This window comes from Vombatus ursinus, unplaced genomic scaffold (genome assembly GCF_900497805.2).
Source record: "Vombatus ursinus unplaced genomic scaffold, bare-nosed wombat genome assembly UNPS02014874.1, whole genome shotgun sequence".
Lineage (NCBI taxonomy): Eukaryota > Metazoa > Chordata > Mammalia > Diprotodontia > Vombatidae > Vombatus > Vombatus ursinus.
This window is the reverse complement of record NW_020954652.1, coordinates 13,768,932-13,794,387: the sequence shown is the minus strand read 5'-3', so window position 1 is coordinate 13,794,387 and position 25,456 is coordinate 13,768,932. Positions and strand designations below refer to the sequence as shown.

At 35.7% G+C, this 25,456-nt stretch overlaps 1 protein-coding gene across 4 annotated transcripts in view; it reads right to left on the bottom strand.

Annotated features, from left to right (window-relative positions):
- Positions 1-25,456, bottom strand: part of PPFIA2 (PTPRF interacting protein alpha 2) — a 664,632-nt gene that overhangs the window by 73,592 nt on the left and 565,584 nt on the right. For all 4 annotated transcript variants that reach the window (XM_027842480.1, XM_027842481.1, XM_027842482.1 and 1 more), the window contains 5 exons: positions 24,157-24,377; positions 9,918-10,155; positions 4,928-4,957; positions 2,113-2,243; positions 565-719 (listed from right to left, as the gene is read on the bottom strand). In XM_027842480.1, coding sequence (XP_027698281.1) covers positions 565-719; positions 2,113-2,243; positions 4,928-4,957; positions 9,918-10,155; positions 24,157-24,377 — 775 coding nt within the window. The remainder of the gene's footprint in view (positions 1-564; positions 720-2,112; positions 2,244-4,927; positions 4,958-9,917; positions 10,156-24,156; positions 24,378-25,456) is intronic.

The following is a 25,456-nucleotide window of genomic DNA, read 5'->3' as shown; positions in this document are numbered from 1 at the left end:
CTTCCTTCCTTCCTTCCTTCCTTCCTTCCTTCCTTCCTTCCTTCCTTCCTTCCTTCCTTCCTTCCTTCCTTCCTTTCTTTCTCATTCTAAGTACCCAGTACAACACCCAGCACATAGCAGGCATTTAAAAAATAGTCAATAGTTAATTAGGCATCATGCTTCCTTGGGGCTTTTGTTTTATTCAAGTCTCACAAATTCACTTTTTTTTCCCTCTGGGATTTTCACAGTAAGCTCTGATTGCTTCATTTCTTTTGTTTAAAAGAAAGGCCTATCACATAGAAAATTATTTATAAAACTGTGTTACAGAAGAAACAACTGGAATGGAAAACACTACAAAATTCTCTTTGTTTTATACGTGTCAGAACTTTTGTTTAAAAAAAAAAAACACATCATAGCGGGGCAGAATTGGGCCTAAGTGTGGCCATCAACAAAATTTTGCAGAGTGGAGAGATTTTAAATGTGCTAATATAAAAACGTCTGAAAAAGAAAACCTGTAGGGTAGATAGATAGATACCAAAATGCGTGAGCATGAGAGTGGAAAGATAATAAAGCACAGTTCCTTACTGAGTTGTCCAAGCCGGGCCTTCTCTTTTTTACCAAACAAACGTCCTATTGAAGATTTGATTCCTTTCTTTTTGGGGGCTTTGTGGAGAGAATCTTGGCTGCTATTTGCGCTGCTAAGACCAATGCTGTCTGGTTCCAAGGACACTGGTAAACTACTGAAAAACATTAAACATTGAGAATATCATTGTGATGGTGTATCTATATGATACATGATTTTTTTTTAAACTGTAAATTGTGCAGAAGGGAAGCAAAGACTCCTTTTTTCTCTCCTCCTAAATTCTCTCCCTCATTCTCTGCTCCCACCTCATTTGGTCCATACTTGTGACTTCACTCTTAGTGGAAAGTGCATGGATTTGGAGTCTGAAAGACCTGGGTCTGAATCCTGGCTCCTCCATTTACTAACTGCAAAACCTTGGGTAGTTAAGCAACTTTACAGCATCAAGTGACTTAATTAAGTGACCTGCAGCTAGAATCTATTTTGGAGAGTCCAGGGATTCTTAACCATTGATTCTAAAGGAGTCCAGGGATAGATTTCAGGAAGTCTGTCCAAATCTTGTGATTTTACTATATGAGGTAATAACAGCTCTAAATTCTGATGTTCCTCATCCATAAAGAAAAAAAAAAATCTATGGACCAGCTCTAAGATCCCTTTGTGCTCTAACATTCATGTGTCCATGACTATGACTTAAAAATCAGTGACAGAGTTGAAACTGCTATTTCAACTCTGTTTTCTACAAAAACATTAAGTATATTTTTCTATGACTATACTCTCTCTCTCAGGTTAAGTCACAATCAGGGCATGAAATAGTTTAGCTGTACTTTATTAATAGTGACTGTTTTGAGTGACATCATAGAGGTAGTTGGGAGGAGTGGTAGAGAGAACAAGCCTTTATTAAGCACTTTTTGTATGCTGGGTGGTGTGTTAAGCACATCATAAATATCTTAGTGTATCCTTGCACCTGTGAGATAGAGTATGTCCCTCCCCATTTTACAGAGGAGGGAACTGAACCAGAAAGAGAGAGAGTGACTTGCCCAGAGTCACAGCTAGTAAGTGCAGCGGGATCTAAACTCAGGTTTTCCTGACTCCAGGCCTAGTGCTCTATCCATCGAACCACTTAGTAGCCTTGGACTCAGAAAAAACCAGGTTCAAGTTCTGCCTTTGATACAATACTGATTTTATGATCACCTCTCAGTGCTCCAGGCAACTGTCTGCCATTATGAGTTGCAGAAGAGGTGATGCTCTGAACTGATGAAGGGAGCTCCCCAAGAAGAGTTTCCCACTCTAATGAAATGCTAATTCAGATTAAAAAAAAGAAAACTGACACCTGATTCCTAATGTCTAGGTCTTCCAAATGTTTGTTCCAGCTTCATTTGTTTGTCAACACTATTATATAGCTCATTTTGAGAAGTCTAACTTTCTATCATTACAAAGAAATCCATTCCTTCAAGAAGCATCTACCATCAGACGCTATTTATGTTGACATGCCTAAACTACGTACAGCAGAGATTTCAAAAGAAGAACAGGTTTGTGGGCAAAAAGACTCTTACCTCCGGGCTTCATTGTGATAGGTTGAAGGAAGGGTATGTGTCATTCTGATCGCTCTTGGTGTTGGGGGAGGAGATGTCTCACATTTTATTGTTGCTTTATCTTCACGACCATCTTCTTCAACCACTGCAATCTAAGGTGAAGATTGAGAGATGAAAATAAGATCTTCCTACAGTAATGAAGACATTTAACTGAGTCTATACAGTTTCAATTTCATTTTGTTCCACTCCATTCCATCCCAGTCTACCCAATTCCACTCAATAAATATCTAAGGCATAGTAATAAGCAAGGCATGTCTCAAGCACCATAGCAGATACAAAGGTGGGAAAGGAAACCTTTCCCGCCTGTAAAGGGCTCAAACTAGTGGGGAAGACGTGAAATTCATTTAAGAAACAAGTATGAGGTCTTGAGCATCGGTCAAACAACAAACACTTATTAAGTGGCTACTACGTGCCAGGCACTTTGCTAAGTCCTAGGGATATAAGCATCAGAAGCAGATGCAGAACCAAACAAGGCATTGTCTTTATTCTCCAAAAACTTCTCTAGAAATTAGTACGACAAAAATGCTATGAGTTTTAAAAAGTATCCAATAGTGCCATCCAAATTATATTGGTTATTATGATAGATGCACAGACACACACATATGAGTGCGTGCATACGTATATATATATACACAATATATATTTTTGTGTATAAATATGTATGACAACTTTATTGACATCATCATTTTTATAAATAAGCCAAACTTCAAATCTGTTAGTCAACTAGCATGTATTAAACACGTCCTATGTCATTCCTTAAAAAGTTCATACAAGTAGTTAAGAAACTGATATATTTGGTCCCACTCACTGTTGAACAAGGAATCTGCTGCCTCTGACAGATGGTCACTTACACATTAGAGAACAATTTGGGCAATGAGTCCTATCCCTCTGCAGCCAATTTCAATGGAGTTGGTAGGATAGGAAGGGAGGAGAGGCTCTCCTGATAAGTGATGCATACTTCTCAAGGAAAGTGAGTGTAGAAAACCGGGAGAACCTTGTAAAATTGAAATACTCTCACTGTGATGCCAGTGTCACATCTTTTAATCTGATCTCTGGACCTCATCCAATTCACTTCTAACATTCTTCTCAGTCCTGGTTCCACCTACTCTTTCTCTTCTGGATGTGATTTTGTATCCCTGGCACATCAGCTCTCACAGTTCTGTGTCACTGCTCCTAAAGTTTTGGCCCACTCTACAATGGAAACTCCTTTACTCCTTAGACCAAAAGACTTTAATTGGCACTGTGAAAAGACTCCAGTGGAACTGAGGATAAGAGAAACAATACAATGGGTACCTATAACCAGACTGTCATAGTAGATTACTTCCATTATCTTTAGTAGGGTAGGAAATAAAGTTTGAAGAAGGTAAGAACTGGGGAAAAAAGGGAGGGGAAAGAACTTCAAAGAGCTAAATACTTTAAAATCAGCCAATCCAACGCAGTTAATTACAACGTGAGTTTAATGAGAATCACTAAACAATTAAAAAAAATACTGTTTTTAGTACAAAGAAAAAGATTTGGCAGAACAATCTTAGAAATGATAGATAGATCACTTTAGTTATGAGGAGATTCACTGAAATAAACTCTACAGGGAGATAGGCACAAAGATTTGCTAGAGAGAAGTCAATTAAATATGAGTTGTTTGGAAAGACTATATTACTGGGTATAAGGGAACAGAGGTCTCTATTCAAGGAGAATTTACCAATAGTCTTGCATCAATCATGGAGAAATAAATTTCTACATTGTTATTGCAAATTATTTCTTACACTATGTAGATAGACATTGTTAAAGACAAAGAAATGATCATTTCTTCTTGATGCAGCAGAAACAAATATTTTAATATTTAAACATATTAGTTAAATATGTTGTAAGATAAATATGACTTCAACATTAAAAAAATTAATGTAACTATTTTGATGTCAAGGTGTATTGGCAGCCCTGAATAAGTCATTTTTAATACCTGTATTTTTATATTCTGTGAGTTATATCTTTATCTTTGATAAAGAATGAATATAAAGATTGCAGCCTGAATATTATTGTTGAATTTTCTTAAATTATTAATAAGACTTTTAGGAAGTTCTTAGATTCTTGGCAGCATATATTAATTTAATTGTGTGCATGTAGAAGGCATACTTCTGGAGTTATCTTCTTTTTTGTCTTGACATAAGGACTGGAAGTAAAGGTTGGAAATACAATAGATGTATATTGATTGAATAACTCAATTGGCTGCTGCTTAAGCTGTTGGCATGTTATAGCAATGTGTGTTTTGGATCCACTTTGTATTTCCAGTGTGAATGGTTTGATCGATCTCTCACATTACTGTGAATTTCATTACAAATGCAAAACTGACATCTAAGTTAACTGTTATCAGTATGAAACCATCATTCCTTTTTAAGATTAATTCTTAAGCCTACTTTGGATTTTATACATATATTTGTCTAGATTGTTTGCTTAGTTTTGTTACTTAGAGTTAGACTCCATTTTAGTTTCTTCTCAGGATATTCAGTGATTGATTAGCCTTTCTTATCATTTTCAGAAATTATAAAGCTAGATTTTCCTGATATGGATAGTATTTGCAAATTTACATCAAAAGAAATCTATATAAGGAACTGAAGTCTTGAGAGGTCAAATGCTCATATTTAAACAATTTAGGGAAGTGTACCATAATTTAATATATCTTCCCTTTGATGACAATGTGGTTTTAACTAGTACAATGAAAAAAATGTATAATGTGCTTAAGTACTCATACAGTAATGTTTATATAAAATACGTACAATACCTTTCTCCGATGTTTCCTTAGATCACTTGGCTATCATTGGTAGCAAGTAAAATGACAAAAAAAGGAAAAAAAAAACTAATCAATGAACAACATCATATGAAAATGTGAAATGAGATATAAAACAATAATTTTATCCTTAATTATTTTTCAAATTCACAAACAGATTCCTGGATAATTCTCCAAGGATAATTTAAGTCAAGTTATTTAAATTTTTAATTATTTAAAATTATAATATAAACAAACAAATTTTCTTTTTCTTTTCTTTCTATACTTTTCCCTTTTCCCTCCAACTGAGTTTACCTGTCTCACCCAGGCTAGAAGTGTTGTGGCCACTCACAGGTAGATCCTACTTTGGATAAGCACAGATGATGGTTCATTTCTAACCTGGGTCAGTTTGCCCCACCTTAGGCAGCCTGGTGGCTTCCCATTCCCGTGGATTTACCATACTGGTACCAGACTTGGTATGAACACCCAACTCACTACTATACCTCTGAATTGTCAAGCTTAAGTAATCTACCAGCCTCAACCTCTCTCAATATCAGGAATTTATAGGTTAGGTGTTCCTACACTCAGCTTCTAATAGATTTCAGGTTAAGATTCTCAAATATAACTGTTATTTTCAATAATTAATAAAGTTGTTTTCAAATGTACCCATCATTGGGTAATTAATCTCAGAAAATTTCTAAGTTGTTTTTAGTCGCAAAGAAATGTGGAGAGCTGGCATTCAGTCACATTAATCTTCATAGAAGAACGAGCAATATTTGTTGTTCCACTTTCATTTGAAGTTTAAAAAATCACTAGTCACTCTCTCCACATCACTTTTTGTCTCAGACATGGCTATGGACTTTAAGTTGCTATGTTTCTTAGCAATCATAATACCGTCAGCTTCAGGACAATTGAACTTATAGTACTTTCTTAGCACCCATAAATTTCACATATCTGAAATCAATTTCAAGTTCAGGGTTTTGAGTCAGTAAATTAGGGAACATTCAGAAAAAAGTATCAAACGAAATAAACATAAGTAGCATGTGCAAACCTTATCGAGCTGTATAAGTGCTTACTATTTCTATCAGGGAAAAAGAAAAATGTATAAAACTCAAATTTTGACTGCAAGCTAAATGTAATGTTGACACAATAAATGTCTTGAATGTTTAATTTATCACATTTTTGCCTTCCCAGAATTCCTAGAAAGTCCATATAAAATCATTCATTCAATATTTATTCATTCATTCATTCATCCATTCATTTAACAAACATTATAATGGAAAATTATACTTAGATCAGTGGTTCTTAAATATGGGATCTGTAAAAATATAAAAATATATTTCAATAACAGTATTTCAACAAAATTGATTGCCTTCATATCATATATTTTATATACTTAAAAACTTTTTTTCCCCTCCTGAGGAGTCCACAGGCTTCACCAAAGGGATCCAGGTCACAAAAAGAGACTAAGAACCCATGCCTTCGCTGGATGTTTCCATTTTCTCAGTATCAGTACAACTAATTTCTAAATTTCAATTTTAGTGAATCCAAAAAAAAAAAAAAACCCCAACCTTTGTTAACAACATTTATTGAACAATAAAGTTTGACTGAATTCTAGTTACTGTATTTTTTAATCTGGTTCCTTAGTTCTAATTACTTTTGTTGTTGCTGCTGCTGCTGCTGTTGCTATTTTGGTCTAGCTCCATGATTTCATCATTGTGGGGAGAGTAATCTGAGACGCTGACAAGTTATGGTAAGCATCAGAGGCAGATATCCAGACTTTAATGCTGTCCCTTTATTCCAAGAGCTCAGAGTGTGTGTGTGTGTGTGTGTGTGTGTGTGTGTGTGTGTGTGTGTGCGTGTATGATGGACCCCTTTGGCAAACTTATGAAATCTATGAATCCCTTCTCAGAAGAATGTTGATTACAAAGGAAATCAACTGATTTTGAAGTTAATTTATACAAATAAATGTATTTTTTAAAAATCATGGACCCCAGGTTAAGAACTCCTATATGTGTGTGTGTACTTTTTTGATAATAAAGAACTGGAAACAAAATAGATGTTGGTCAGTTGGAGAGTGGCTAAACAAATTGTAATACAGGAATGCTATTGAATTTAGTACTTTGCTGTAAGAGACAACTATGCTGAATGCATAGAAGCGTGGAAAAAAATCACCTGAGGAGAACTGAAGAAAGAGAGCCAATAAAACAATATACACAATGACTACAGCAGTATAAATGGAAAGAATGACAATCATAAAACAAATGAAAATGAATTACAAAGAATAAGGATGACCCCAAGTACAAGATATGAGATGACAACTACTACAACTCCCATGTGGAATTCAGAGGACCATGGGTGTGGTTAGATTTTTCAGATTTTTTTAATAGATTGATTGGTTTTGTTTATTGCTTTTTTTTATTCTATTTTTTTCTTTTTTTACTCTGTTTTTCTTTTTTTTTCTTTTAAAATTCCTTTGTTGTCCAGTATGACTCTCTGAGGGGGATAGATATAGGGGAAATTAAGGTGATACAATAATAATAAATCAATAACAATTTATTTAAAAAAGAAGCTCTTCATTTAACCTCAATTGCCTCACTAGATAGATAGATAGATAGATAGATAGATAGATAAATAAATAAATACATAAATAAGAAGCCCTGTATCTACTCTGTCAAGCTGTCTACCCCAGGGACATTTCAATCTTATAGCTATTGCCTTCAAGCTCATGAAATTTCTTTCAGCATTGTGTTACCAATATTCAATCAAATCACATTTACCAAGCATGTACTGCTTAAGAAAACTTAATAAAGTCTCTGGGTCTTTCTGTGAAATGTCAATATTTCCCCAATCATGAAATCAATCTGAAGCTATATCTAGGAACAGAACCTAGACAAGTAGCAGTTTATTAATTAGGGGCAGCTAGATGAAAACATTATTGAGCATTCACCTATCACTATACTAAAAATCACACAGATGTTGTCTAAATGTTAATTTAAAAAAAGATTTTAATTTAAATGCAAAGATTTGGAGGAGAGAGTGAGGCTGATGACTTTGCACAGCTCTGCCTCACTTAAATTCAATTCACTTGCAAGTCAAGACATCACCTTTCTGATGTCATTGGTCCTCTTTGAGAAGAAAGGATAAACAGGATCAAGAACAACAGACATGCCTAAAATTGATTAGTCTCCAAAAAAAAAAAGGAAAAAAAAAACAAAGTTGCTTCCCTTCCTCCTCCCACTCCCAAGTGATCTATATCATGCACGTGATGGTTATAGCCTCTGGAATGAGAGGAGGGTTGAAAGCCACTGACTTGAAGAAAGTAAGGAAGACAGCATGGGTTGGCTGTGAAAGAGAGTGACAAATAGTAAAATAGAAGGGAGACTAAAATAGACCAATAGTAAATTAGGGCAAAAATACAGAAGAGAGGCAGTGAAATGTGAGATGAGAGACAAAAACAATGTAAGATTAGGAGTACCCTCAATTACTCAACATTCATATTTCCTTTCATATTTCCCAGAATATCCTGCCTTTTGTATTGGTGCAAAGGAGTCTATGGGTACATAGGGTAGCCTTTTGTCCAGGAGGATGCCTGTTTGGTTAGGAGCTACCAATTTTTCTCTTTATTCTTCCTCCCTTGGCAAGAAATCCAAGATGAGAAATATCTTTTGATTTTTTTTTTCTGTCCTCTAACACTTTCTTTTAAGGTAGATCTTACTGTTACCAATCTAGTTTGGCTTTGCCAGGTGGACTTTAGAAAAGTCATGTCAGTACAAGAGGCTCAAGGTGTCCTTGATTCCTTCTCAGCTTTATTTGCCTTTCCTAAGATCCTTAATTTCTTCTGACACTCCTTCTGTTACAGTCTGAAATGATAAAGACCATTTCACTAATTTGCATTTCAATTAATATTGAATCCCAAAATGACTCCCTTTTGAGCACTGTCGAACTGAAGTGCTGACAGTTTTCATGGGGGTATTTTAACAGCCAAAAATAAATAACTAAATGGAATGTAAAGATGTCACTCCTTTTAAAACTGTATTCAGTGTTTCTCAGATTCATTATAATGTGATATAGTTTTATCAAGTTATCCTCAAATCTTGGACAAATTTATCTGGCAATGGAAACGCAGTTGGATGAAAGTGTCCTCCACTTCATTTTTTTTTTGCTTGTCTCTGTTGGTAATGTTCTGTACTTCATCTTAATTTTATTTTGTGTGTGTGGGTGTTTTCTAATTTGAGAACCTAGGGTTTGAGCTAAATTAATAGGAAACTGACTTCTGTACTTTAAGCGTTTCATTGGTGTAGGTTTTCCCCCTTTAACTGATGATGATTACAGCTGTTTCATGTATTTTTTGCTGAAAAATATCAATAACCTGGTGGCCAACCTCCTGATGATGAATTACTGAATCATACAGAAACACAAAATGAATTTCATAACTGGCAGATACTCTTGCAGCCATAGTATAACCTATGCTTGAAATCTCAGGATTCAAAATTTCCCCTAAGTAGGCATACAATTGTTACTTGAAGACCTTAAGTTAGGAGCAACCCATTATGTTCCAAGGCAGTTCATTCCATTTTTGGACATCTCTGATTGGTAAGCATCCTCACATCATGACTAAATTTGTCTAGTTGCAATGTCCATACCTTGCTTTTTCGTTTTAGAGCCCATCATGAGTTTTTTTAAGCACAAAAACTCATAAAGGCATGGAAGAGTTATAATCACCATTGACAGAAGCACAATGATGAAATGATGGAATTTTTAAAGTAAATACTAAAAAAAAAAAATGAAATCACCCCTATGTTATTTCCAGGAAGATGGACTTAACGCCAGTGGAGAGTATTTGAATTATTACTAGGAAGGAAATTCACTGGGCATAATTAGCTTTGTTTCAGTATCATCAGCTACAAAATATTCTTGAGATTTATAAGCTATTGGATTTTTCTTGTGGTATTTATTTCTCAAGTAAACTTGAGGTTAACATGATCCAAACTCATTCTCTTACCAGAGTCATGATTCCCATTCGATCCATCTCCCTGGCTGGGCTTCGGGGAGTAAGCTTAGGCGTGGAGTGGCCACTAGGAGGAGATGAACTTGCCAGCGATGAAGCTGTTACTGAGGCGGTGATTGAAGTACCAGGATGGACTCTAGCTAGATTCAAACCTTCTAGGCTCACGCTGGCCACTCGGTTCTCGATTTCTTCAGCACGCAGTTCTGTGGACTCTTTCTCTTCCTGAATTAACCTGAAAGATACATTTGAATTTAGGTTAGTGTTGTCTGCAGCATGAAAGACTATATAATAAATTGCAATGAATATTAATTAAATGCCTATTAAGTGCCAGGCATTGACCTCACTATGTACTGAGGATAGAAGGATAAAGAAAAAAAAACATTCTCTGTCCTCAAGAAGCTTATATTCTTCTGAAGGGGAGAGGAGCAACAGGTACAAAGGTTAATAAAAGCAAAATAAATAATTTGGAGAGGGCAGCACTAACGACTTTAGGGAGATAATTACAAGGTCTCCAACCATTTAAATAAAACAGCTAGTTTTTGCAAAATATTTTTTTTTTGTTTTTGACCAACATGTGGGGAATTTTGAGAAGATTTCTATATGCTATAAAGACCGCTAGGTGGCTCAGTAAACAGAGCACTGGACCAGAAGGAAGACTTCAGATTAAATTTTGCTTTAGTCACTAAATAACTGGGAACCCTGAGAAAGTCCCAAACTCTATCTGCCTTTGTTTCCTCATCTGTAAAATGGAGATAATAATAGTAACTATTTTCCAGGGTTGCGTGAGGATAAAATGAGAAAGAATTTTTATAACAATTTGTAAACCTTAAAGTACTATATAAAAGCTAGGAGTAGTAGTAGTAGTAGTAGTAGTAGTAGTAGTAACAGCAGCAGCATTTTCTTTTCAATAAATTTGAGTAGCTTCAAGGCTAAAGTATAGCCAATTTTTACTTTCAGAGGATTTATATTTCCTTCTTCTAGGATTCTTTTTCCTTAGCTCCTTTAAAGACTTGTTTCCCAATCTGATTCCTGCTTTTAAGCTAAAATTAAACCTGATGATCTCTTCTCCTGATTAAGTCCTTTCCAAATTAGGCCTAATTTTTTGAACTTACTGTTTGCTTCAACAATACAAATTAACAATTGTCAATATAAGACTTTCCATGATTTTAAGCAAGTCACAGAGCCATAAAAGCATTTCATCAAAAAAAGAATAAATGTTATTCAGCTACATCATCATAAAAAGGTCAAACAACATTTGTGGCTATCACGGCAAGGATAGGGACATATTCAAGGTAAAAAAAGACTAGAGAGAACAAAGTGAAAGAAAGAAAGGTTAGAAGAAAGGAAGATGGCAGAAGAGAGAGAAAGATAAAGCAGTCCGCATGTAGTAGTGCTAGATTGCCATGACAATTATCTCTGTCACCACTCAGGACCATCTACCCATGCCTTTATTCTCTATCTCTATCTCTCTTGTCTGTGTCTCTGTCTCTGTCTTAATCTCTCCGTCTCTCTCAAAAAACAAACAAAAACAAAACTATTTGACTTTCAAAGTATGATCATTCCTACTTGAATATATGTAATCTTATATATACACATGTAATATAAATACAAATATGATATAAATGCAAAAATACTAAACTATACAAAAGTATATTTATGTCAGTGTACATACACATATGTATGCATGCATGTATGCATGTTGCTAATGATTTGTCCAATGCGATAGAGCCAGTATGTATCAGATATTAAACTTGGATCTTTCTGACTCTTAAGTCCAGCTCTCTACTTACGTCATAATTTACATTACGTATTTTATACACACATATGTATTCATGGATAAAGTGTGAGGGAGCAAAGGCAGGAGGAGGAAGGGAGAAAGGTCCACATTCCTCCACATTTCTAAGACCTGAATTCAATGAAACCATGGAACCAAGATGATGAGATGCCCTTTGAACAATAATGCTCTTTCATGAATTTTAATTTAACCTCCCTTCTTTCCCTAAAAGAAATCACAACAATATTATCAATCATTATTAACATGTTTTTATTTTTTTTTTGGTATAAAACTCCTGCCTGACATAAGGAAAGTTCATACATCATTAGACATGTCTTCAAGTTAGTTATACTGGCATAACACAGGTCATTTCTATAAAGTGATTTTGATGTGATTGTGATGCACTTAAAGAAACATCTATAATAATTCCATAGCATTCATCAGTGTGTTGTAGAGGAAAGACTTCAGAGTTTGAGGACCTGGATTCCAATTCTGTCTCTGATGCATCTGATACCTTTACTCATGAGACAATGGATAAGCCACTCAGCCTCCTTGGGCCTGAGAGTCCTCATCTACAAATTGAAGGGTTGACCTTCATGACCTCTGTGATCCCTTTGAGTCCTACTTGTCCTTGGTCCTTTAAGTCACATTTCCCAAACTACTAAAATATGATACCATGTCCAAGCCTGTGGTCCTGGAGGATCCTGACTGCGAGAAAGTGAATAAGATTCATTTTGTTTTGCTTGTACCAAGATGGCAGATAGTTTTAGCTATGTAGTAACAATTTAACATCTGGAAAGACTAACAATTCAGCTATTCAGAAGTGGAATGTACTGCCTTCTATGTCAACGAGAACCCAACTACATAAGATGATGATGATAAAAATAATTATTTCTCTTTTATATTAATAACCAATTATTGAATTAGGACTAAGGTTCCCCCCCCCCCCTTTCTATGTCCTCATTCAGAAATCAGCTCCTGTAGGTTATTCAGGCAGCCTTTGAAGTGTAAGGCTGATAGTGAGATGGAAAACTTGGATCTGCCCTAAAGGTAAAGAAATTCTGCTTTAGGTGAATTGGTGGATGCTGGCCCATTGTGTTTTAGTCAGACAGGTCTGGGTAGAAACGGATTCCCCCTTTTGGCTAAATTACTCTACAGGGGATGGTACCAGTATAGGTAAGTCTCTTTGACCAAGACTGAGTGTTCAGAATCACATCCCCCAGACTCTTATTAGTATAAGCCCACCTCTAATTATGACACTTATTCTCTCAATATTTGTTAACCAATCAGAGTTGATTTCCACTGTCAGGAACACCCACTCTTCTGAGGATATATAAACACTGAGTGGGTTCCATGAAGGGTCTTTGGTTTAAGAGAGACAGCCAAATGACCATCCTTTTATTAATGACTTGCTAGCACTGTATCACCTTCCTGATATCATGGTCCTTTTTAAGAATGAGGGACAAAGGACAAAAAACAATAGCTTGCTAGCATAAATAATAAAGTGATTAATTACTATTTATTTATTTATTTATTTATTTATTTATTTATTTTAGGCAATTGGGCTTAAGTAACTTGCCAAGGTCACATACCTAGTAAATGTCAAGTGTTTGGTCTGAGGCCAGATTTGAACTTAGGTCCTCCTGACTTCAGGGTTGGTGCTCTATCCACTTCGCCACCTAGCTGCCCCTAAAATGATTAATTACCCAGAAACTATGTCTCTCGAACTTTTTATGTGTCAGAGAAACTGATCCCAAGGGAATTGATTAGGTCACCAAGTGAGACAAAAGCAGAAAAGAGCCCAGGAAAGGGCCTTAGGGTATACCCAAAGTTAGGGGATATAAAACAGATGAAGATTTTGTGAAAGATACAGATAAAAAGTCTGATGGCATGGAAGAAAAACAATAGGGAGCAGTGTCATGAAAACTCAGGGTATCCAGGAGGATAGCAGTCATCAACAGTATCAAATGTGGCCAAGAGTTTATGAAGAATGAGGATTGAGAAAAGGACATGAGGTTTACAATTAAGAGATAATTGCTAACTTTGGACAAAGCAGATGTAGATCATTGTTGATGTAGGAAATCAGATTGCAGAGGAGTTAAAAGAGAATGAAATGAGTAGAGGAAGCAACAGGTACTGACAGCTTTCTCATGGAGTATAGCTGAGAAAAGGAGGAAAGCTACAGGATGACAGCTAGTCGGGATGGGAGCTTCCATTGAGTTTAGATTTCTTTCTTTTTCTTTTAAGTATAGGGAGACTTGAACTAGTTTACAGGCAGCAGAAAAGGAACCAGTAGATAGGGAGAGAGTGGAGATAAGGGAATAAGAGGGAAGGAAGGTTAAAAAACCAGTCTTTTCAAGAATGAAAGAGGAAATGTGATTAAGGATAACAATAGAAGGTTTAGCCTTGGTGAACAGTAGAGTGACATCTCCTTTAGAGACTAGAACAGGGGTTCTTAACCTTCTTTGTATCAAGAACTCATTCACAATCTAGTGACAAACATGGATCCATTGTTTTCAAATGTGTAAAATAAAGTACATGGTATGACAAAGGAAACTAATTATGTTTAAAATACAATTTACAAAATTAAAAAAATAAAACAAATTCATGGATCCCTCCCCCATGCCAGGTTAAGAATCTCTGAAAGGAAGAAGTGACAACAAAGGTAAGTGGTTGAGAGATGAAGAGAATGGGGAAGGGGGAGAAAGATCAGCATATAGTCTCATTTATCAGTAAACGGGTATAAGTGAGATCTTTAGCTGAGAGGGTTGGGGAGAGGGGTGATAGGAGGGACTTGAGGTCCCATGAGAAGAAATGGAGGACTGTGAAGGCAATCCATTTCACTTCTGAACAACTCTAGTCATTTGGAAATTTCCCTATATATTCAAAATCTGCTTTTCAGCAACTTCTACCCATTTCTTCTAGTTCTTCCTTCTGTGGCTAAGCAGAACAACCCTAATAGCTTTGTGGCATAAGAGCAATTTAAATGCCTGAAGATTGCTACATGCTCTATCTGTCCCCTCACCTCAAAAATGTTTTCTCTTCTCCAGGGGAAAAAAATATCACAAATCCTTTCACCACATCCTTATTGGACATGATTTCAGGGTATTTCCTCTAGGTTGAGCTCCTCTGGATACTAGATTATCAATATTCTTCCCAAAATGTGGCATTGAGAACTAAACAGAGCACTCTGGACTGGTTTAGCCACAGAGACAAGAGCAGGAGGATCACTTCCCTTGCTTTGGTCACTCTTGATAAACACGAGCTTTTCTATTGCCAAGACATATTGCTGACTCATAAGTAAATGCGACTAAAACATTTTTAGATGAACTGCAATGGAGCCAGACACTCCTGAACTTATACTTGTGAAGTTTATTTTTCTGAAATCTTGTACAATAATGTGGTGTGGGGGAGTTTATCTTTTTTGCTGATTTTACCCTGGGGTTATACCTTACCATCCTCTCATGCTGGGGAATTTACTTTTCGCTGACTTCTGTCCCTGCTTTAAGTAGTTTCTAGTGGACCCCAGGACTAGAGCCAGCTAGATTCCCAAGTCATTTCCTTTCAGGCCTAGTAAAGCCATGTTAACCCCTTTTCAAAACTCCAACCATCCTTTAATTTACTATGGGGCTAAATCAGAGTGTGTGTGCGTGTCTGTGTCTGACTTAAGCCAAGAATTTCAATTAGGGGAGGTGGATGAGCATTCCTTCTAGGTTTTTTTTTAACTTAGGGGCCACTCTAGAATGAGGAAAACATAGTCAGTGTCTCATTTATTTTCCTTTCTCCTAACATGTCTGGTCAGAACAAGCATTATCTGAAATGGGGACTAGCTTGACATCTTCTCAATAAGATCAGTGGTGAAGCAAGGATGTCCCTTATCACCAATATTATGCAACACAGTATTAGAAATACTAGCTATAGCAATAAGACAAAAAAAATTGAAGGAATAAAAATAAGCAGTGAAGAAACAAAACTATCATTCTTTGCAGATATGATGAAATACTTAGAGAACCCTAGAGAATCAACTAAAAACTACTTGGAACATTGAACAACTTTAGTAAGGTCACAGAATATAAAATAAACTCACATAAACAATCAGCATCTCTATATATTACCAACAAAACGCAGTGGAAGACATAAAGAGAAATTCCACTTAAAATAACTGCAAACTTTAAAAAAATGGGAGTCTACCTCCCAAGACAAATATAGGGACTATATGTACAAAATCACAAAATATTTTTTCACACAGATAAAGATAGATCTAAACAATTGGAGAATTATGAATTGCTCATGGGTAGGTCAAAGCAATACAATAAAATTGACTATTCTACCTAAATTGATTTATCTATTCAGTACTATACCAAACTACCAAAGAATTATTTTATAGAGCTAAAAAAAAATAACAAAATTCACCTTGAAGAACAAAAGGTCAAGAATATCAAGAAATCAACCAAAAATGTTAAAGAAGGTGGCCCAGAAGTTGTTGTTCAGTCATTTTTCAGTTGTGTAGAACTCTTCATGACTCCTTTTGAGGTTTTCTTGGCAAAAATATTAAAGTGGTTTGCAATTTCTTTCCCAGCTCATTTTACAGATGAGGAAACTGAGGCAGAGTTAAGTGCCTTACCCAGGGTCACATGGCTAGAAAGTGTCTGAGGAAGATGAGTTTTCCTGACTCTAGGTCTGGAGTGCCATCTAGCTGCCTACTACAAAGTGGTAATCATTAAAACAATCTGGTACTGGCTAGGAAATAGAATGGTAGTTCAGTAGAACAGATAGGTATCCAATACACAGTAGCAAATGACAACAGTAGTCTAGTGTTTAATAAATCCAAAGATAAGAGCTTTTGGAGCCAGAACTCACCATTTGAAAAGAATTGCTGGGAAACCTGGAGAGCAGTTCGGTAAAAATTAGGCATAGATCAGATTTAATAATGTCAAAATGCATATACGATTTGAACATAAAAGGTTATATCACAACCGAGTTGGAGGAGCATGGAAAATCTTATTTGTCAGATCCATAAATAAGAAAAGAGTTTATTACCAAACATGAGATAAGAGAGAATCACAGGAAGGGATAATTTTGATTCCATGAAATTAAGAAGTTTTTACACACAAAAAAAAATCAATGCAGCCAAAATTAGAAGAAAAGCAGGAAACTGGGAAATATTTTTATAACAATTTTCTCTGATAAAGTCTTCATTTATCACATAAATAGGGAACTGAGCCAAATTTATAAAACAAAACAAAACAAAACAAGAGCCATTCCCCAAATTGTCAAAGAATATGAATAAGCAGGTTGTTATCCTTTGTTCTTAACAGGCCCAGCACAAATAGTCCATGTGAACATTTGGAGTAAAGATGTCTCTAAATTTATGCATCTCAGATTTCTTTTGAGCTACTACAGTTCTGCTTTGCTCATAGAGTACAAGCACCTTCTTTGATGCAGGCATGTCACAGTGCGTGGCCCTGTGCCGGCATCTCCCATGTCGCACAATCAATTCTGAAATTTTTCAGGTAGACCTTTTATCCCTTTTGTCCTTTGTCCTTTTATTCCTTTTTCTGATCTTCATGTGAACACTTGTCTTGTGTAAGTTCTCTATAAAATAGTCTCTTAGGCAAATGTATTTTTGGCATTCCAACAATGTGGTTAGGCTATCAGAGTAGCACTCTCTGCAATAGAGTTTGAATGTTTGGCAGTTCATCTCAAGAAAGGATCTCAGTTTCTAGTTCCTTATCTTACCTGGTGATCTTCAGAATCTACCTAAGACAATTCAAGTGGAAGTGATTCAGTTTCTTGGCATGGCTCTTGCATACTCTCAGGTTTTACAGGCATTCAGCAATGAGTTCAGCACAACAGCTCCATACACCCCCAGTTTGGTAGGCAGTCTAATACCTCTTCTCTTCCATACTTTCCTTCACAGCCTCCAAAACATGGAGTTATCTCTGGCAATGCATGCATCAACCTCATCATGTATGTGTATATCCCTGCCAAATATACTGCCAAGGTGAATGAACTTACATTATTCAAAATTTCTCCATTTGCTATAATTGATGGTTCCACATATGGATGTTGCTGGGTTGGCTGGGGGAAAACCTTTTTATTTTTTCTTGGTGTTAATTGTTAGGCCAAAATGATCACAAGCAGCAGAGAATTGATCCATACTTCATTGCATCTCAGCCTCAGAGGCTGCATTGAGTACACAAACATCTTTTGAACAGAAAGTTGAACATCTACTCTCCCTTCACGTTAGTCTTTGCATGTAGCCTTTTCAAGTTAAATAATTTAGCCTTGGTGTGGCATTTGTGCCATTTTTGTCCTTGTTGAAAGCATCTGACAACATTGCAGAAAACATCATGATGAAAAGCAAGGGAGCAAGCACACAACTTTGCTTCACTCTATTGGTGACTGGGAAAGCATGAGACCTTTGTCCATTATGCAGAACCCAGATAAGCACACCATCATGAAAGTGACATACAATACTAATGAACTTCTCTGGGAAACCAAAATTTGCCATAATTCTCAGAGCTGCTATTTGCATGTTCTTTTTGTGAGAGAACTCAGCAGGTACCACATCCAAATAGGTATCACATATGAACAGGCAATTTTCAGAAGAAGAAATCAAAGCTATCAATAGTCACACACACACACACACACATACACAAATACTCTAAGTCACTAGTGATTAGAGAAATGCAAATCAAAACAACTCTGAGGTAAAGTCTCACACCTATCAAATTGGCTAACTTGACAAAAAGAGAAAATGACAAATGTTGGAGAGGATGTGGAAAAATAGATACATTGATGCACCATTGGTGGAGTTGTGAACTGGTGCAACTATTCTGGAGAACAGTTTTGAACTTTGCCCAAAGGGCTATAAAACTGTGCATACTCTTCGATCCAGCAATACCCCTACTAGGTCTGCAGCCCAAAGAAACCAAAGAAAAGGGAAAAGAATCTATATATGTACAAAAATATCTATAGCAGCTTTGTGTGTGTGTGTGTGTGTGTGTGTGTGTGTGTGTGTGTGTGGTGGCAAAGAAATGGAAGTGAAGGGAAAGCCCATAAACTGGGAAATGGCTGAGCAAGTTGTGATATGTGATTATGATTGAATATTATTGTGCTATAAGAAATGACAAGAAGGATGGTTTCAGAAAAAAAAAAAACATTGGGATGACTTTTTTGAACTCATGCAAAATGAAGTGAGAAGAACTAGAATGTTATATACAGTAACAACAATATTGAAATCATGATCCACTGCAACTTACTTTCTTTAATTAACCCAATGATCCAAGACAAATTCCAAAGACCCATGATGAAAAATGCTATTCAGCTCCAGAGAGACAGAGAGAGAAAGAGACAGAGAGAGAGAGAGATAGACAGATAGATAGATAGATAGATAGAGAGAGAGAGAGAGAGAGAGAGAGAGAGAGAGATCTGATGAACTCTGCATGCAGATTGAAGTATACTTTATTCACTTTCTTTGTTTCTTGCTTTTTCTTTTTTTTTCCTTTTGGCAACATGGGTAATATGGAAATATATTTTGCATGATTTCACATATATAATTGCTAACATATTGCTTGCCTTCTTAATCAATGAGGGAGAGGCAGAAGGGATGGGGAGAATTTGGAACTCAAAAAATGATGTTCAAAATAAAATAATTTAAAAAAAGAATATTTAGGACTTCCCTAAGATTGTGAGGAGCAATTCCGGATTTGGAACGATAGACTTTGCCAAACACACTGCAGTAGGTTTTCTGAGGAAAACAAATATTAAAATTGGAGAAAGAGTGTAATGGTGGGATGTACTGATGAAATAAATCAAATTGTCTCATCTTGTTTAAATTTAAATGTTAAGATGCTAATCGCTGATACATTTATCAGGTGATAAACATTTCAGCCTCTAAACTCTGATAGCAGTATAAGATGAAAACTCATTTTTATTGTTCACTTAGTCTAAACAAGTCACATTCAGACACATCCTTGAATCAAAAACATTCGAATTAGGTGCAACATCAAGTCTGTTCTGATTGGATGAAGGATTTGGTCAGGTGTTGTGGAGGTAGTTCAGAATCAAGGTGAGATTTCCAGGGTCTAGCATAAGAGAGGAAGGAGCAGAGCTAGAAAGAATTGCCAGGAAAAGGGCAATTAGACTAAAGAGAAAAAAAAGAATGTAGGGCTAAGCAGCTGGAGAAGAGTAAAACAATGATGATGGCCATCAGCCATTCAGATACATTGGAGTAGAAGACCTGTGATGAAGACATCTGTTGTACCCATTTCTTTAAAGATTGAGAGAAGATCCAAAAAAAGTCTGCTCTTTTCCAAACTTCCCCTCCAAGGGCCTATCAACACACATATTAATAGGCTATGCTGACTTTTTACTCAAATATTTCTGAAAGCCTGAATTCTGATTCAACATTAATGAAAATTAGGACAGAGAACCAAACTTCTGCCTAAATTTTATGAATTTTCCGAACTTGGGATTTACAGTAATTGTGATAGAATTCTTAACTTTTCGCTTCATATTAACTCCATAAAGAAGCAAAGTTGGAAGTAATGTGGACTTCAGGGGTAATTTTATGGGCTGAAGATAAATAAAGACAAAATAAATTAATTATTATAATAGGATATCATATCTGAATAGTGTGGTTTTCTTAAAGTATCTCTATTTTATTATAGGAATCATTTAATGAATAATATATGTACAAATCATACCTTATAAAAAGTCACTTATTTGACCTTCCATAGGAAACCAAGATAGGTGTGAAGAAGGAATGTTAATTAAGAATTCTTTTGAGTTTTGTTGGGATGATAGGCCCAATGACTTTCAATAAAAAATATGGCAGAACAGATAGAAACTGACTGTGGAGACAACTCTTTTTGGTGTCTTTCATTTGTGCATGAACATAACAATTATAATTTTAGAAAGCAGGAAAGCAAGACATTTTGCTAGAGGCAGAAACAACAGATGAGAGGATTGTATGAAATGGACAAATCTGTTCACCAGCAAAAAAAAAAATGCCAATAGCAGTTTCCTAATGTTGAACAGAAAATATTTCAAGCTGTCCCAGAAGGGGCAGTTTCACTAATGTCGCCTAAGTTAGAAGCAGCGTAAGAAGACTGTGCAAATCATTAAGGCTTTACAGGAAAGTATTTGAAGTTAAAATTAAGATAGTCATAACAACAGAATTTCTCAATGTTCTAAAACATGACTTGTGAAGAACTATTTCAATTCCTGAATACTATATTGTATCAAGAAGCCATCTGTTAGCCAGATATGGTCTTGAAATGGTACAGTTTTTCATTATCTACGATGGGAGAAAAATCAGTCATTACAAGTTAGCATGCTTTGCCAACATGTTTGATTGCCCTGGGAATGAGAATTTTGTGATAAAGGCATTTGGTAGGCACTCATATTCGATTATGATAGCTTTCTGATACAAGCATTGCCAATTTCCTCTTTGAGCAATGCAAATTAATTTTAGATCTCATTTGATTCTTTAAGTAAGCTGAACAGACATCATTCTAGACAATGGCAGGAATTTTCCATGGATGATAATGAAATAATAACTCTCATTTACTTTCTGATTAGCACATTCTGAGGAATTTAAATCCTGATGTTTTGCAGTCTTACTACCCCCCCCCCTTTTTTTCTGGTGGAAAGGGCATTAATTACTATCAGAAAAGAGAGGAAAATGAGATTGGAGACTCATTTACTTAAGTTACAGAACAAATGAATCTCCAGATAGGTATTATGGCATAGTTTGAAATATGGTGGTGTAGGGATTTGAAAAATGAATTTTAGTGAACAGAAAATAAACGTAAGTACCAGGATATCTGATATTCATTTATTTAAAGGAAATTTGTTCCTGGGGAAGTTTGATTTTTAAACTCCCATCAGAATTAACTGAGGCCTTTCAAAACTAATGGTGCTTTGATTTTTCATATTTAAATACATTGTGGCACATATGGTGAACATTATGAACACCACAGATGAATTTATAAATAACCTATACCCATTGATGCAATATTGTGATGAGAAAAAGAAGACTGGAATCTTTTTCTCTAGAGCTTAAATAACTTTCTCAAAAAGGAAAAAAAATCTAAGTGATTACCATTACTTTTTGGACCACTTCTAAATGTATCTTATTAAGCACTTAAGTACCAGAGGATTCTAGTATTATAAAGAATAAATTTTAATACCCTTTTAATCATCCTTATAAAATATTCTTATTTGTACTGGTTGATAGCGAGCATTTCCATATGAATTTTTCTCATCTAGTTGCTGTTTAGAGAAGCCATGTGTTATATTGGACGGGGAGCAAATCAGTAGACATTTGAGTTTGAACATCACATCTGACACATATAAGTTGCGTGATGATTTTGGCCAAATCCCTTAATATCTCAATGCCCCCCAGGTAACTCTCTGGATATTAAATTGCATAGCATGAGCTGACTAAAGAAGGAATTTCTTTCACCAGGAGTTCCCTAGAGCAATAGAATCCACAGGGACAGTGAAATCAAAGGACTAACCACCAACCCCCTAGGAAAACATACGATCAACTCTTTTAAGCTATATTTCAGTAAGACGATCCTAATCTCTTGTTATTGTTGTTGTTCAGTCATTTTCAGTCATGTCTGATTCTTCATGACTCCATTTGGGGTTTTCTTGGAAAAATACTGGAGTGGTTTGCCATTTCCTTCTCTTGTCCATTATACAGATGAGGAAACTGACGCAAACAGAATGAAGTGACCTGCCTAGAATCACACAGCTAGTAAGTATGTGAGGCCAGATTTGAACTCAGGAAGATGAGTCTTCCTGAGTCCAGACCCAGCACTCTATCCACTGTGCCACTTAGCTGCCCATCCTAAATTAACCCCTTGCTTTTTTTTTAACCTAAGTATCAGAACTTATTAGTGTGGTCCAAAGATAAATGTCAATATCCTAAAGATAGTTTAGCTCTTGGTACAATGCTTGGCAAATAGTAAGTGACTAAAACATAATTTTCATTTATTTATTCATTCCATTCCAAATACTGCAATACTTGCCAAGAAGAAGAATGTTCATATTACGAGGTGGTAGACCCCTAATAAAGGGAACTAATATAGCATATTTTTATATAAAGTTGCTCTTCTATGCCAACCTCTCCTAAAGCAATGTGATGTAGTAGAATACTATTTGTCATACAACCTAGGCTCAAATCCTGCTTTTAATACCTGCAGCTTTGCATAAGTTACTTAACCTTTATTTACCTTATTTGTAAAATGATGGGAGTAGTCTCTAAAACCCCTTCTAGCTCTAAATACTTGAACTTATGAACCACACCCTTTTTACATTCTGGGTCATGAATGCCAATCTCTCTACTATCACTGCACACTCATACCACCCTTAAGTCCACTTCTCAAAGAATGGCATATAGCAACCCTACAAACCAAAGATCTTTTACAAAACAAAAGACACTATCTTAAAGGCTATTGTGCTCAATGGACACACATATTTCAGAGTCACACCTGTTGTTTCTTTCTGGTCAATGATTTCAAAAGTACATATTTTGATAATATAAATATATTGTCAGAAAAGAGTCTTTACCTAAAATTGTAAGGAAAAAATCATTTTAGAAAGGAGGAAAGAATATACAATACAAACTATATTTTGATTGCAGTCATTGTTAAAAACTCAAGATTTAGTTGTGACTTCTTTCCCCCACTACAAATTTAGACAAATTGAGTAGTTGTATTTGGGACGATGGGAATAGGCTAAGGGTCAAACAAATGCTGATACTAGCTGGTTGGTTATTCTCCCTCTGCCACAGGTTTCTGGCTCAAGCAGGCAAACAGAGAAAGAGATGAACTGACTTTCATCCATCCATCCATCCATTCATCCATTCATCCAACCTGTCTGCCAATTTTCATAGATAGAAGGGATTGCAAACACATGCAATATTCTAGGTTGATCAAAATAATTATAGTTTCACTAGCTAAACTTAAAAATGGAAATTAAAGGAGCAAACAAGAACACTTTCTAGATCCCCTACCAAAGAACACAGAACAGAAAATCTGCCCTAAAATATTCTCCTGGGACACACAACTACAGGGTGCTAAAAACCAGGTTTGTCTCAATAAAACTAACATGTTTGGGGATGTTTCCTTAAGCTCTTAAAACTGTCCCATGATGCTTTCTAGTATATCACATTTCTGTTTAAAGAAACATTAAGAAATAAAGCTATTCAATTTCTAATGAGGTACTTATTTGAGATTTTTATTGACATTAAATTTATTGACATAAGAAAGGTGCAAGTGAAGAAATCTTTATTCTAAGTAAAGGCTCCATCTTTCTTCTAAATATTCCAAAATATATAGTCCAGGATAGAGACTTACTAGGTGAAACCCCATTCAGGATCAGGCTTGATATCTCTAATCTAGAAGATAGCCTAAACCAAAATGAATAGAAGTCAGTACTTACCTGATTTCTTTATTGATTGCATCTAATTGCTCTTGAAGCATCATGGCTAGAGTCTGGGCATCAGAATGGCCACTTGGGGATAGAAGGTCCATTGAGCTAAAAATAGTTTCTCTGTCATCATCATCAATATCAGACATTTCAGTGTCACTTTCAAAATGGTGGCTACTCAGCACTCCAATTTGCTGAGTTCTGTTCCACTCGTGGTCCCCAAGTGATTTCACCTAAATAGCAAGCCAAACAACTTACAGTCCATATAAACCATCATCAAAAATACTGGGCATTTTTTTTCCACTTCACAGAGAAATAGGATTTTGTAAACAATTTGGGGAAAAGAGAAAGAAAATGGTAGAAGTTTAAGTTCTAATGAAGAATGAGACAATGAAGGTCATTCCTTTGACATGGGATTAGCAACATTATCAAGATTTATATCCCACTTGTTTAATATAAATGAAAATTGCAAACTTTGTTTTTTCTTATGATTTCTAGTACAATTTAGAATTGAGCCAGCATTGAATAAAAGAGAGACTGAAAACTTCAATACAAGAGGGACAGAGCAGATTCATTTTTTTTTTAGCTGTTGTTCCTTCTGTGATTTTCCTAGCCTGCCCTTGTTAATTTGCTTAAGTCTATAGCACACTTATTTGTCTGGCTAAGGTAACTTAATTTCCTAGACTAGGTCTGTTGTATGGATAAGACCACTCAGCATCCAAATAGGGACACCAGAGCAGTCACTTCTAATCCCAGATTTGCTGCTGTCCCTTAATCCTTTTATAGATGAGTCCTTGTGCTTAAAATGGGAATAGAACAACTAAATTTTAGCCAGCTCATTTAAAAAAAAAAAACGACCTTATTCATAGGAGAAATTCCCATACCCTTTTCTAAAATCTTAGCCTTTGGTGTCAAAACAGTGTGCTGCTGGTTTCAGGAAGGATAGTTGCTTTCATATTGCATTTTCTTTCTGATTTCTTGGTTCCTGATTAATACGTAAAGTCTTATGGAATATTGCTCTATATATATTGGAAAAGCTCACAATGTATGAGCTGTAATATTGAATGGAGTAGATAATTATAGTAGCAGTATAATCTAACACATACACACTCAGGAGTTCTGGTCAAATTGACAATAGTTAATGATTTCACAATTTCCTCCAAAATATTATTTATATACATATACATTGAATGACATTCTTCTATTATAAAATAGTGGGAATAGAGCTGCAGTCTAGACCTGTGATTTCATGGTATGGAGGACTCCAGGGGAGGAGGACTCACTTATTACCCAAGCAGGCTAGAAGGTCTTC